At 50.8% G+C, this 14653-nt stretch overlaps 2 protein-coding genes across 7 annotated transcripts in view; both read right to left on the bottom strand.

Moving 5' to 3' along the window:
* LOC124484640 (CDK5 regulatory subunit-associated protein 2-like) overlaps positions 1 to 13607 on the bottom strand; it is a 38496-nt gene extending 24889 nt beyond the window's left edge. For 5 of the 6 annotated variants that reach the window (XM_047045639.1, XM_047045644.1, XM_047045640.1 and 2 more), the window contains exons 1-12: positions 13422 to 13607; positions 9017 to 9069; positions 7717 to 7778; positions 6584 to 6694; positions 5626 to 5702; positions 5364 to 5487; positions 4994 to 5166; positions 4715 to 4877; positions 4472 to 4525; positions 825 to 959; positions 447 to 566; positions 44 to 136 (exon numbers count right to left, since the gene is read on the bottom strand). In XM_047045639.1, the coding sequence (XP_046901595.1) occupies positions 44 to 136; positions 447 to 566; positions 825 to 959; positions 4472 to 4525; positions 4715 to 4877; positions 4994 to 5166; positions 5364 to 5487; positions 5626 to 5702; positions 6584 to 6694; positions 7717 to 7778; positions 9017 to 9069; positions 13422 to 13492 (1236 nt within the window). In that variant the 5' untranslated portion in view covers positions 13493 to 13607. Of the gene's footprint in view, positions 1 to 43; positions 137 to 446; positions 567 to 824; positions 960 to 4471; positions 4526 to 4714; positions 4878 to 4993; positions 5167 to 5363; positions 5488 to 5625; positions 5703 to 6583; positions 6695 to 7716; positions 7779 to 9016; positions 9070 to 12536; positions 12551 to 13421 lie in introns of all 6 variants that reach the window. The other variant, XM_047045642.1, reaches the window with a different exon arrangement.
* Positions 967 to 4435, bottom strand: LOC124484642 (protein SPT2 homolog). Its single transcript, XM_047045645.1, has one exon. It carries the CDS (start codon positions 2388 to 2390, stop codon positions 1209 to 1211), a length of 1182 nt encoding a protein of 393 aa, XP_046901601.1. The 5' UTR covers positions 2391 to 4435; the 3' UTR covers positions 967 to 1208.
* Positions 13608 to 14653: the final 1046 nt, after the last annotated feature.

Genomic DNA, 14653 nt, shown 5'->3' with positions numbered 1-14653 from the left:
ATTGGATTAAAGACAGTGTAAGTAGTGCTTGATATGGGCTTGCCTGGTATTTCTGGAGCTGGGCTTTGTGAGCCGTGTCCCTGGCCTTGGCCAAAGCCTCATCGCGGTCTTCGATCTCATGACAAAGCTCCTCAACCTGAGCAACGCCAGCACACACAGCCAACACCGAGTCAAAGAGAGAACCTTACATGAGAGACGTTGAAACACTCGGATATGGTACGCCCAGGGCGTACTGTAGCATGGTAGACATGGATTGAACAGTTAGCTTGCCGTCTGACAGTCAACGCGCAAACTACATACAGACAATGTCATCCGTATCCATCAACGTTTGGGAGAATGTATTCACATTTCCAACGAGACATCATCGATATAATATCACAATGTTGTAGTTTCTTTTCTTGCGGTTGGAAAATGGCAGCCATTTCACAAGTGCCCTGTGAGCCCACCTCCTTCTCCTTCTCCCTGAGGACCAGGGTGAGGCCTTGGATGGTCTTGTCTCGTTTCAAGGTGTTCTTCTTCTCTGAGGAGAGCTCCTTCTCCTTCTCTTCAAGCTGACCAGTGAGAGCCTGCCACCGAAAAGACATCAAACATTAGAGAAATCAGGCTGCCAGAACAGAACTGGCTATGTTTCCATGGTCTGGTATTACAATTGTACAGTTTAGTGTTTTATTTCCTAGATGACACGTTTTTCTTTAGGTACTGTATATGATACGGTTAGGAAAGTAAAAAAATTAAAAATAAATTAAAAGCCACTTATTCCACTAAACATGTAACATCATGTGATCCCATAGCTGTGATCTGGGCCAGTCCCAGCCCCCTGGTACCTTGGCCTGGGTGTGCGCGTCCTCCAGGGTCTGACTGAGGGTCTGGTTGGAGGCCCTGATCTGCTGGAGCTCCCCAGCCAGCTGCTTGTTGGAGCTCTCCAGCCTCCTCTGGTCACTCTGCTTCTCCTCCAAGCCCTGGAAGGGAGACCGGACACAGGGAGGTCAGGGCTGACTGAAGGAGAACCAGGGATGGAAGGCTGGAACACCCGGGCTGGGTCCAGCGAGACACGACGAAAGCTGCTCTTGATTTGAACATCTCACAGAGAGACGTTTCGGAGCTTCTGTGCGCCTGCCTCTAGAATACTACACACACACACACACAAATAAACCAGTGGACAACCTCAATCAAGTCTAAGACCATTCAAGACCAGCCAGTTACACACGTTAATCCACCGCGACCTCTATTCTACGGAAGATCTTGGTCCGACGCGTGCAGCGCACGGCTACCTCTGCCTTGAGAGGGGCGTAGTCGTCGTTGAACTCCTCGGTGAGGTCGTGGAGGGACTTCCACTCGGCCTCCCTGTGCCTGCGTCTGGCCCCAGGCCCCGGGGTGAGGCGGCCGCTGGGTGGGGCAGCCCCCGCCGTGAGCCTCCGGAGCTGGGGGAGCCGGCTCTCTGGGGGCGCCTTGACCGGGCGCCTGGGGATGGAGCGCAGGAGGTGGAGCAGCTCGGCCGTCACCGAGGGCTGGGACGGGGGCGGCGGGCCCGGGCGGGGCTTGGGAAGCTTCCCCGGGGAAGGTCCTCCCGGCGGAGGTCTGGTGGGCGTCTCGGAGGAGGGGGCCTTCTCTTCGAGTCTCCACACCTTTGACTTACGCTGTTGTCTCCGAGCTGGGGGGTCGGAGGAGGCGGGGGCCCCCGCGGGGGGGTCAGGGGCGAGGTCTGGGTTCAGGGACTGCAGAGAGGTGGAGCGGGTGACCTTCCGCTGGACCAGGTCCAGGTACATGCTCTTGGAGCGGAGCTTTGCCGACCGGAAACCAGGGTTCTTCACAGGGGGTTCGCTTGGTGTCCCCGCCCCAAATCCGGAGTGCTTCCTGGGGGTCGAGCGCCCGTGGGCCTCCCCGGTCCCGCCCAGGATGTCCAGACTCGCACACCTCCTCACGCGGCCCCCGGACAGCCACCCTGCCTCTCTCTGCTGCTGCCTCTCCAAGGTGTGCTGCCCTCCTGCCAGGCCTTGGCCCTCCTCGGGGCTACCCCCTCCAGAGGACCTCCGGAGGGCGATCCTGCTTTGGCCGCCGCCGTCCCCGCCTCCCCTCTCCCCGGCCGGGTTGTTGCGGGTGTAGACGTGGGCGATGCACTGGGCCAGGTGGTCCTTCTGGGCCTGCAGCTTCTGCAGCTGGGCCCCGTGCTCCTCCAGGAGCCGGCCCATCTCCACGTCCAGCTGGACCACCTTCTCCAGCTGGAACACGCACTTCCCGCACAGGAACTCGCTGCGCCCGTCGCGGGCCACCTCCCGGCCCAGCACGTGGGACAGGACCACTTGCAGCTTCCTGCTCCCGGTGGAGCTGAAGATCCAGCGACACTGGCTGCCCGCCATGCGCACGCCACACACCCGACACGGGTCCCTCATGGTTCGGGGTCTGGCTCTGTGCTGCTGGATCACCACCGGACCGGTCCACCAAGCGCACGCACACACAGGCTCCACAAGGGGCTTCACAAACGAGCTGGGGGCTGTCCCGTGGTAGTCCTTCGGCCAGCCATGGCAGCGTTGAGCGTATCTGTTCTGGAGAGCACAGGAGACTGAGCTCTTCCCGGTCAGAGCGGAGGATAGCAGAGCTGGGCAGGGTGTACCTAGCTTAGCCCTAAGCCTCTAATCCTCCTCCTCCTCCTCCCTCGCTCGCTCCTCTCCTCCTCCCTCTCCACCGCACATTCAATCAGACCCAAATCCGCTAGCTGCGACTGTCGCTGCATTGATCTGTGTCCCGGCTGCTGCCGCCACCGTCGTCCCCAGCGCTCTCTCTTCCAGACAGGAGGGCAGGGCTCCGGCTCCGGCCCATGTCAGGTGAACCCTCCGTGGGGCCGGAGAGGCTAGGTTGGAGTGGGGGGTGATGATGGAGGTCGTGGGTTAGGCAGCCTTTGACTGGGTTACGGTGGGGGCCGTCAGATTGGAGATGAGAGCAGCAGGTCTCCTCTGGTCCAGACTGGTGCCACCCAGAGCTTCATCCCCTGGCACCCAGAGCAGGCAGTGCTGCCACCTCCCGCCCTAAACCACTAGGCTTCTCCACAGGGGGCCTCTTCACGCCAACACTCACAAACAGACTCACAAACCCCATAAACCCAAAAAGACAACAACAAAAACATATTAAAACACACAGTGGGTCCTAACAAACACACAAGCAGGTCGTGACACACACACACACACACGAGTCAAAACACACATAGGCCCACGTCACAATACACACGCTCAACTCGACTACCTGTGATCCTCCGTCACCCCCCCCTAATCTGACAGACAGGAAGCAGACTGACTCTGACAGGCCTGAGTGGTGTTCAGTACGGGAGCCGTGTTTTGAATCAAGCCGCCTGTAAATAACCCAGAGAGGGCCGGCGACATGCCAGTCTGTTAATCCAGCACTAAACCCCTGGTCTGCTTCCAGGAAGGCCCGAGGACCAGGGTCAGAGACAGAATAACACACCAGACCAAGCTGAACTCTCTCCACTCCAGAGCAATAATAGTGGTTTGTCGTAGGAGGAGGTACTTTCTTAATCCCCTGGGGGAAATTGCGGAAGCGGGCCTAATGGCCCCTCTCTGTACACTTCAAAGACCCCAGGCACTCCATGGACAGACTTGACTCACGCACAACAACCACGGAAAAACACACACACACCCTCAAACACGTCCAATCACACGTACAGAAAAAAACACATCATTCAGTCAAACACACACGACAAAGCACGACAGGAGTCCCACAGAGACGAGGACAACCCAGTATAGCTGCCAGAGAGCATGTTTTCACCGCGTCACCAAGGTTACCGCGCTACTCAAACGGCACACACAGCCTGGGAAGAGTCACACAGCCCAGGAAACAGACACATGGTGTGTGTGAGAGTGTGTGTGTGCGCATGTGTGAGAGAGTGTGTGTGTGTGTGTGTGTGTGAGAGACAAAGAAATTGAATGTGTGTGTGTGTATGTGTACACGACTTGACGTCGTTGATGCAGAGACCGAAATGAGAGATGGACGGCTGGAGGGCCAACTGTGACCTAACCCAGAACAAAAGGGCTCCAGCTGAATGGGCGGCCCAGAGGCCCCGTGCCCCAGACACGGCAGCACACACAAACCCCACTGCATCCTGGGTAGAAGAGTGTCCTGGGGAGAGGTGACCAGGTCTGAAAAGCCCTGCTCCAGTCTCAGACCAAGCTTTCACCTTGAGATTCTTTATTTATTATAAAAGTACAATAGCGCCTCAAAATCATTAAACAATCGCACAGAAAAACCTTATGCTGCATTAAGAGGAACAGCCCCTTTACTGTATGGTGAGACAATGAGAACGCCATGCGTGTTTTACGTGCTCACCGCGTTGGTATCGAATAACAAAGTACTTTTTCGACAAGTCAGTTGTTGCTTGAGTAAGTAACATTCCAATGGAAACTCATGTAACAGGGAAGGGAGGAGGGGAGGAAAGATGGCCGCCAAAGAGGTGAGTACCAACCTGCTCGCCCATCTGGGTCTTGTCCTTCTCCCGGTCCAGCTCAGCCCTCAGCGCCTGCCAGACACACAGCACAGACACGTCAGATGACGCGCTTCACATCCTCTCGATGAGAAGTAACGTCAAACCCTCGTCTCTGTAGCGTCACTGGAATAGAACTGGAGAATGCCTTGGGGGAGAATCGACAGCCCGAACGATCCTTCCCCCCCAACACCCAAACCCACCCAGCAATGAGAAACGTTCTACCTGGAGTTCCTCGTCTCTCTGGCCAATGAGAGTGGTGAGTTGTGTGAGTTGAGTGCGGAGGTCTGTGGATGTCGGCTCTGTGGTCTGGTCTCTGCTGGCCCGATGGAGCTGCTGGATCAGAACTTCCTGCTTCTGGGCGGACGTCCTCAGCTGTTCGATCACCCTGTAGAGGGACACAGGAAGTGATGCGTGCATTAGTCCCATGTGTTGATGATGCGTGTCTCCATCCTGTTGTGCGTATGCTCTGCATGTGTGTCTGTGTGTGCGTCCAGGTCGTACCCGTCCCTCTCCTGCAGGGCCTGCTGCAGCTGCTGGGTGGCAGGGAGGCCGGGGGCGGAGCCGGGGGTCAACCCCAGCGACAGCAGCTGCTTCTCCATCCCGATGCTCCTCATCTTCTCCTGCTCGGCGATAGCAGCCATCTTCTCCACCTCCTCCTCCGCCGCTCGCACGTCCTGACGTGGAGGACAGGGACCAGACGAGGGGTAGGAAGACTGGAGCTTAGAAAATATCCGTTCCAGGGAATTTACCACCAATTACCACCTACTGGGGTTCACTAATCTGGATTCAAATACCGGTGAGATATGAGATTTATAATATAAATGATGTGTGTGTCTGTGTCTGTGTGTGTTTGAGAGCAGCTAGGTCCAACCTGCTCCAGATCCGAGATCTTCTTGCTTAGTGTTTCTCTGAGAGCGCTTATCTCTCTCTGGGCCTGCTCCCTCACACGCTGGGAGTCTCCTGCCTCCCGTCCTGCCAGGCTCTCCAAGGCTTTCCTGGGAGAGCGACACACACACACACACACACACACACAGAGAGACACACACAGAGACACACACACACACAGGCCGTGAGATGACTGCCTTGGATCCAGACATGAAGGATGAGATGCTGTCGGGTTGATCAGGACTCACGATGCAGAGACCAGTAGCTCCTGCTTCTCCGCCAGGTCTCTCTTCATGGACTCCGCCTCCACCTTCAGCTCGATGTTCTGAGGAGGGGGCAGAGGAGGACACGCTGAAAACCTCGGAGAGCAGAGCGCAGGCTGTGCAACATGACCTCACATTGGGTCCGAAATGATCTCACACAGATCAGAATTGGTTATAAAATAGAATCAAACCCCACACCAATCAAAACCAAGACAACCTGTAATACGACCCAATCTAAAACATCTGGAGTTCAACTTTTGGCAAACACGAGAACTATTTGAAAAGCAACATTATTTATTCAGTTCGATTTCAGTGTGCTTTCTTTGGAGTCGTTCCTCTGCTGATTTGGAGACCATATAAGGTAAGCTTCTTGTGCATGGTTGGAGTGTGTGTTCACAGAGAAACATGTGCATCCAGCCCACACTTCACCAGGAGCCTGGGGAGGGCCAAACCAAAGCAGGCTGACCGTAAGCGCTGCCTTGTGAGCGTCTGCCTGGTGTTTAAGGAGGTGATCAACAGCAGGCTCCAGCCCCAACAGGCAGCACTCAGATGTTGGGCCCTGGGGGAGGGAGTCTGGAGGACGGAGTGGAGGGAGGAGGAGGAGCTGGGACAAAGACCTGTTGTACTCGGGACGGGACGGGGGTCAGGCACAGGGTTGGAGCTGCTGGGCTATGGTGTCATTAAGGCCTGGGGCTGAAACAGAGGCTGGGCAGATGATGGCATACTGGGCTCTGGTTGGACGGGCCTGGGGTGGTGTCGTCTGTCTAAACGCCCTGTCCAAGATGATTCAGAGGGAGTCACATAGCTGTGACTTGGCAACACTTGAGGGGAGTCAATGACAGAATGTGCGACGGGTTTGCTTGTGCACATGCAGCCAGGAGTCCCAGGACACCCATACACACGAGAGAGAGAGAGAGAGAGAGAGACCAATTGGAGGACCGACCGTTTTGTAGATGTCTTCCGTGGAGTCGTCACATTTCTGCTGCATGTGCTCCTCCATGAAGTAGATCCTCAGCTTCAGGTTGAAGTTCTCCTTCTTCAGGGCCGTGATTTGCTGGGGAAGGGCAGAGGCAACGTCAGCACACTGGGACGGGACGCCTCTCCTGTGACTGGGGACAGGAGTGGCCCGAGGAGACACGCTGGCGAGGCTGATGGTGAACGGTCGTTGGGGACGAATGGTTCTCTTTCTGTCCGTCTGTCTCCCCATGCTGTAGTTCAAACACGACAATACTAACGAGGTCAAACAGAAGAGACCATGTAAGCATTTTCATGCCTGGAGAAAGAGCATGCCTCAGTGAGCAGAGAGAGAGAGAGAGAGCGAGAGCGAGAGAGCGAGAGAGAGCCAGAGAGAGAGAGAGCCAGAGAGAGAGAGAGGGTGACAATGAGACAAAGAGAGAGAATGAGAGTAAGAGAGAGAGAGAGAGAAGGGGAGAGAAAGAAAGAACACTGTATTCTAGTTTCTATTGAGGGCTTGTGTTTGGTCAGGGGATGGAGAAAAAGAAAAGAGAGTCTGAGTGTGTCTGAGAGAGAGAGTGTGTGTGTGTGTGTGTGTGTGCGTCAGACTGTGCATCATTGTGCAGCAGGCCTATAACTACACACATCTGGGACTGGGGGTTGGGAAGGGGATGAAATTAGGGAGTGTGTGTGTGAGTGTGTGTGTGTGTGTGTGTGTGTAACAGAGTGTGTCTGTGTATGTGGGGGGAGGCAGAGTCTGTCCAACTTTACAGAACTCTAATCATACAGTGAGCATGCAGAGAAATCTGAGTAGACCCACAAAAAATGCATGCTTCAGAGCACTCGGATTCCCTCTCTTTCTTTCTCCAGTCTCCTTCCTTCGTGCATGTTCACCACTACATCTCCATACATGGCTCCCCCCCCCCCCCCCCCTCCAGGTTGCCAGAGCAGCAAAAGGAGTTTCAATCCCCCCAAATATCCTGTCTGCCTACACGTAGTGTGGTCGAAAGGTCCACAGTACTACCCACCATATGGAATCTGAGATGCAGAGAATATCATGCAGGGGGGGGGGGGGGGGGGGGGGGGAGAGATCTGTGTTTGGCGGGACAGACGAGCACTCACGTTTTCATAGTCCTTCATGGTGAGCGCCTTGACGGGAGACATCTTATCTGGAAACGACGGCGCTGCGGGACAAGAAAGAGAGGCGGTCGGAGGGTGGGCGATGACCTGATGCCCCTCTGCGCGGTGTAAACCGCGGTGACGTGAAAACGCCCTCTCTCCCCAGAGAGATCAGCAGAGGTGAGAGAGACCCGCTGGAGGGCCGCCCCGTTTAGACATGCACGGGCCAGAGAGCCAACCGGCCCTCGAACCACACGGCTCATGTAACACCATAAATGATTCAGCGGCACGTTTTCACACCGAAGCCTGCCAACTCCTTCGCGGTCTTGAGTGAGATCAACAGGAGAGACCGTCTTTGTTGGGCTGCGTCCGTTCCCCACCTCTTGGTGTCCAGACTTGGGAAAGCAGCCACGTGGATCACTCCATCTAGCTCTGCTGAGGGTCAGTTTGGCCAGAGCTCCCAGCGGGCCCCCCCGTCTGTAAAGACTCAAAGGCGGGCCCACCGTGTCAAGAGGCCAAGTCTCTCACAGACAGTTCTCCAGGAGTCACGGTCACCCCCGAGTCACGGTCACCCCCGAGTCACGGTCATGGGGCCTGGCTGTCACCCCCGGGTCACCCTGCTGCCCCACACAGCTATAACTGGCTCAGGTGTTGTGTTACCTAGGGGATCTACAGCTGATCCAGACAGAGAGCTGGCCAAGAGTGTGGACGCGTGGGACATGTTTGCTGCCAGTAGATTCATGGGTGCGTGCGTCGCCGGGACAGCCGACCCGCTTTGCCATTCGGATTCTCACCTGGAGCCAGTGAGTTGGCTGTTCGCACAAACCTTTCGTTTCTCTCTGTCTCTTATCTCCTCTCAAACTATTTGGAGATGACGAAGCGAGACTTCCTGTCCCGAATATAACCGGGAATGAGCAGCGAGCTAATTAGCAAGATCTACCTCACTGCCTCTCTCTCTCTCTCTGTGGACACAAGACACTGGAGTCACGGCAACGCACCAGAAGAGACATTAATGAACACTCATGGGATGGGGGGGGGGGGGGGGGAGAGAGAGGCAGACAACGGCAGAGAAACAGAAAGCGATGACAGGAGATCTGACAGGAGAAAGAGTCAGTGAGAGAGAGAGAGAGAGAGAGAGAGAGAGAGAGAGAGAGAGAGAGAGAGAGAGAGAGAGAGAGAGAGAGAGAGAGAGAGAGAGAGAGACGAGAGAGAGAGAGAGAGAGAAGAGAGAGAGCGAGAGAGACAGAGCGAGGGAGAGAGACAAAGAGAGAGACAGACAGACTTTGTCAGGCAGGCACCATACCTGTCATGCTGTCCATGGAGAAGTCCCCAGCATCTGGTAGTCTGGATCTACAGCTGATGAGACACAGTCACATCAAGCCCATTAGAGAAGCACAGCCGTACCGGGGGGCATGGCGCTCCACAGATTCAACGAGCTGAGGCAGTGGATGCAGTACCATCAAACCGATGCATCAAACTCCCCAAACAATCCCAGCTGAAATGATTAGCCAGCCTAATGTCGCTGATCCCTCCTCTGTGCGCTGGAGCGCTGTACAAGAGCGCGCAGATGAGAAGCGTGTTTGGTGTTGGTGCATTACTCACGCTCGCCTGGAACCCTGGCCCCTGAGGAATCTCCAGAAATAGCTGGAGTCTGGAGAATGACTCTGTGCTCAGTTTAACCTGCTCTGACAGTGGCTGCTTCCCAACTGCCCACTGTTTACCACAGTGTGTGTGCGTGTGTGTGCGTGTGACCATGTGCCAGTGGCATGCAGACTCTAATGTTCAGACAGAGGGAGTGCACTTTCGCAAACTGCCAAAGCCAGGCGGGTGTCACACTTTTTTTTGAAGGAAAATTATTTCCCACTGAAGTAGAACATGTATATACTGCATGTTTAATGTACAGGCTGCCCTGTACGGTGGCCCTGAAGTGCAAATGACACCCCCTAATATGAGTACATCCCCCCAAATGAAAATACTCCCCCCCAATACGAGTCAACTCCCCCCAAATCGGATGACTTGTTCACCTCCCCCCAAAAATGAAAATACTCCCCCCCAATACGAGCCAACTCCCCCCAAATCGGATGACTTGTTCACCTCCCCCCAATACACCTCCCTCCCCCCAAAAACGCTCTCCCCCCCAATACGAGTCAACTCCCCCCAAATCGGATGACTTGTTCACCTCCCCCCAATACAAAAACGCGCTCCCCCAAATGGAAAACGACATTACATTAACTCAAAAACACATTACATTAACTCTGAACGGAAAGGGTAGGTACTACACTTTAGCGCTGATTGGATGCAGTAGGCTAACTGACAAGAAATAAGAAATTGATTGACAGAAGTACAAAATGCAATAGCCTGACAGAGTTACGTGCACCAGGACATTTATTTGGGTATCGAAGCATGTAGCAAATAGTAGGCTTCTTAGGCAAAAGTATTTCGAGTTAAATGTAAAAATCGATAGCCAAACAACTATCCTGGTCCACGTTACTCTGTCATTGTGGCATTTCATTCTTCTGTAGTGGACTATCAGTTTTTTCTTCTGAAAAGTCCTGATTCCTTCAACTGCGTTTTTAGCGTGCGCATAGGCTACTTATATTGTGAAACGTTAACAGCAGATCTAAGATTATTTCATAGGAATGACCCTGATTAAAATAAAGAGTAGTGTAATGACTCTGAATTGTAAACATTAATGTTTCCTCTTTCCTTCAAATCAAAACGATTAATTTCATGATAATGACAGAGTTACGTGGACTAGTTGTTTGGCTATCGATGTTTACGTTTAACATTGCAATTTATGCTTTTGCATACATAGCCTATGCTACATGCTTCGATACCCAAATAAATGTCCTGGTGCACGTAACTCTGTCAGGCTATTGCATTTTGTACTTCTGTCAATCAATTTCTTATTTCTTGTCAGTTAGCCTACTGCATCCAATCAGCGCTAAAGTGTAGTACCTACCCTTTCCGTTCAGAGTTAATGTAATGTGTTTTTGAGTTAATGTAATGTCGTTTTCCATTTGGGGGAGCGCGTTTTTGTATTGGGGGGAGGTGAACAAGTCATCCGATTTGGGGGGAGTTGACTCGTATTGGGGGGGAGAGCGTTTTTGTATTGGGGGGAGGTGAACAAGTCATCTGATTTGGGGGGAGTTGACTCGTATTGGGGGGGAGTATTTTCATTTTTGGGGGGAGGTGAACAAGTCATCCGATTTGGGGGGAGTTGACTCGTATTGGGGGGGGAGTATTTTCATTTGGGGGATGTACTCATATTAGGGGGTGTCATTTGCACTTCAGGGCCACCGTAGCCCTGGCATGTAAAACAAATGCACCTAGCAGTAGTGTTTGGCAGCCTAAAATGTCTTTCAATGGTGGACAAACAGAGCTGTGGTGTTGACCAGCAGGACAAGCATGAGAACAGAGGCGTTAGGCACAGAGATCAAACATTTCCACCCCCACACACACACTACATCTGATCTGGGCATGGTTAATGACACATTATCGGGATGACAACACCAAGATCGACAAATTACATGGCAAAAAGCATGATGCCACACTAAGACACAGAGACGTCCAGCGTCGCGTGCTCTGAGATCCAAAGAGGTGTCAAAAAACAGTCAGCGTCTATGATGCGAAGCCATGCTGGACATGAACATGACTTGCAAGACAGTCCATGATCGGTCCTTTGAACCTGATCTAGAGGTGGTGACTCTTGGCTCCAATAATATGTACAGCTGCTCTGTATGACTTCCTTCCTACCCCCCCCCCCCCCCTTCCTGGCGGTAAAGGGCAGTTGATCCCTCCCCCCTACCCAGTCCCTAATCAGAGTCAACAGCTTTACAACCCAGGACCAGTATTCTTAAGGCATAGGCTAGAAGCTAAGCCTGATTCTTGACGCCAAGACAAGTCGAATGGAAGATTCAGTCTTAAAAATGCTGGGCAAGGTCAGGGCTGAGCTTTTTTTGATCTGTGTCCAGTAAACTGTTTCCATCCTCATTGAGCAAACCAGCTCCAGCAGAGGTCCAGCACTGATCCCCCCCCCACCGAGTGACATCAGACAGGAACAATGACATCGAGCTAACAGACTGCCAATGAACAGACCAACTAGCGCAGACACCACACCACACATATGTGTTGTTACAGCAACTGACATAACTGCAGGATAGGCCACACCACTCAGCTCCACAATCACCAAGTCAGCATGAGAATGGTGACTTAATCAGACAATATGACAAAAGTAACATGTTTCACAGCTATGTACAGATGAGTACTATAAGTGCGCTGAAAACACTAACTGTAGTAAACAACATATACTTTAATCCTCATTCAAAACCTGCAATACAACCAGAAGCTGTGACAAGCCTCTGCAACAAAGAAGGAATAAACACCAACTTCCTCTTCTTACACGTTCCTGTTTGTTAAAAAAAAAATCCTAGTTACAAGTAGGCCTACTACAATGGAATGCTAAATAAGGGCCAGGAATATTTAATATTATATTTTTGAACTTCGTAACAAATGTGGTAGTAACCGAACAAAGATTTAATTGCAGAGCTGAGGAGAGCCAGGAGTCAGAATTGTGTAATTCACACCACTGCTTTTCTTAACGTCTTGTGTTACCGTGGTGGCTTGCCACCTGGATAACCCCGTTAAAGACACATATCACTTATTAAACATAGGTACAGAGATGCTACTGGCGGTCTATTTATCAAAATACAGCAACTAGCCAACGTTATCTAGCTAAACCAATAAACTCTGAAAGCATTGTCTTAAGCAGGAGACGGCTACAATACTGTCGGGTATAGATTCAAGGATATAGATTGACCTACCGATATTACACCATCTTCGTGGTAAGCATCCAGTTAAAAAAATGGAAGAAAGAAAAGTTTTCTAACGCATAGAATTGGCAAACAACTTCCTTGCTGAGGACCTTCAAAGTTGCACAGCTGGCTGATGAATTCCGCTATGAGAGCACCAACAAATTTCCGCTTTTCACGTGTTCACGTCAAATATGACATGGCACATGTGTACGACGACAAGGGTAGAAGTGATGTAGCTTAACTGGGTATAGCAGGTTTACAGTTGCAGCTACATGGGTTAATTCAAAACAACCTATTCTCTCGTTGAGCGACAGATGAATATGATCACCAAAACGCTACGCTAGCTAGCATTATTAATGCTAGCTAGACGTTTGCCAGGTTTTTAACCGAGCCTGGTAACTTACTTGAGAGCTATGTAGCGCTAGTAGAGCTAATATTAGCTATTATATTCATACAAACTGACGTTAGCTTGTTTTAAATCCATCAAGCCCGCCACGGGTTTCCGCGACTTGTCATTTACGACACGATTAATGACGAATTCAAATACACTTAACCATTAACCATTTACTGGTTAGCGAAATAACTATCTTAATTTGACACAACATCCTACTGCTGCTGGCTTGCAGTTGTAGACAATCAAAGTAGCTAGCTAGATACCTAGCTTTAGGGGTAGACTAGTAGTGATAACTTCAATTTTATTCTCACAATTCCACTGTCATGGAGTAGGTAGAAAAACAAATTTTGTTAAGTGAGACATATAGTAACCTAATAGCTAGTTAGCTAGCTTGTATTACAATACAAGTCTCTCTAGCAAGCTAGCAACATAGCTTAGCTAGCACGTAGTTGAGAAAACGAGCTCTATTAATGTCAGACTAGCTAAATCTGTTTTCTTACCTTCCATTTATGTCTAAGGGAAGCGTCTGATCCTCCCCAACAACGGAATCCATCATAGCCAGTGGATTCATCCAACTCGAGTTGTTCAACTTTTGGGGTTCTTATTCAAATCAGCTTTCATTTTGATAGTCTCACGTCACCCCGTGTTTGTGTACTATACGCGACGCGTTGGAAATTCTAGGGTGGAGATACCCAAACCGGCGCGCAGTGACAGTTAAGTAGCACAGCGATTGGTCAAAACCAGAGCCATAGACATGTCCCACTGCGTTCAAAACTATTGCCATACACGCGTCATTGGTCACAAATAGATGACAAAGTATGCTTCCAAAATTGAAATGAATCCGAAAGTAATAGTGTTTACCATAGAATGATGTTGAAAGCAGGACATATTTGAAGAAAGGATTGAGGTACGTTAGTTATTCCTCTCCGGAATGAGCTGGACAGTAGGCTACATGTTTAGACCAAGTTAAATCAAATATTGACTACCTACATACCTGTTTCCTACCTGTTTTTGCAATGCCTGCTGGCTAGCTCAAGTTTCAAATCCTTTCAAAACCTCTTTCTTTCTCACACACAGATATACACAACAACAATCACGCACATTTTTTATCTTATTTCTGGTGAATATAGTGATACCTAGGATGCCTGTGAACTATCCTTTCCTTTGGCACGCATCGTAGTTTCTCACATTTTTCTTTTTTTAATTGTTTGTAAAGTGACAACTCACCCAACTGTATAAAATTAGACATTGGTTCTACCTAGTGGACAAATAGCAACACTGCAAGCTTTAAAGAAATACATATTTTTATTGGGTAGTTTTAAGTATTCATTGAACAACTCAACATTGTACATACAAATGCAATGGAAAGACAAATGTATGATGGAACCTGTTATAGTTTGACATGGAGAGTTGTGAGATTTTGACAAATGTTTTCCAAGACGGCAATAGAGGCACCAGAGAATGGCTCTTCAAAGTAATGTGAAAACTGTGAGGTATTCTTAAATCATTTAAACGTTTTAGATCTATTTACAAAAACAGAACTTTCACATACTGACATAAGTGTAGCATCTAGGATTACATTTTATATTTGCATCTACATACCGGTATGTTTGTTGTTTATGACCAGAAGCGTGACCCTGAAAGAAGGAAAAAGGGTTGAAAAAGACGATCCCAAAAAGTTGTTGACCTGGGGGATGGGGGCCATTAGTATGAAATTAAGACAAGTCAACAT

This window comes from Hypomesus transpacificus, chromosome 22 (genome assembly GCF_021917145.1).
Source record: "Hypomesus transpacificus isolate Combined female chromosome 22, fHypTra1, whole genome shotgun sequence".
NCBI lineage: Eukaryota > Metazoa > Chordata > Actinopteri > Osmeriformes > Osmeridae > Hypomesus > Hypomesus transpacificus.
The sequence above is the reverse complement of the archived record's forward strand: the minus strand, read 5'-3'. Positions and strand labels throughout refer to the sequence as shown.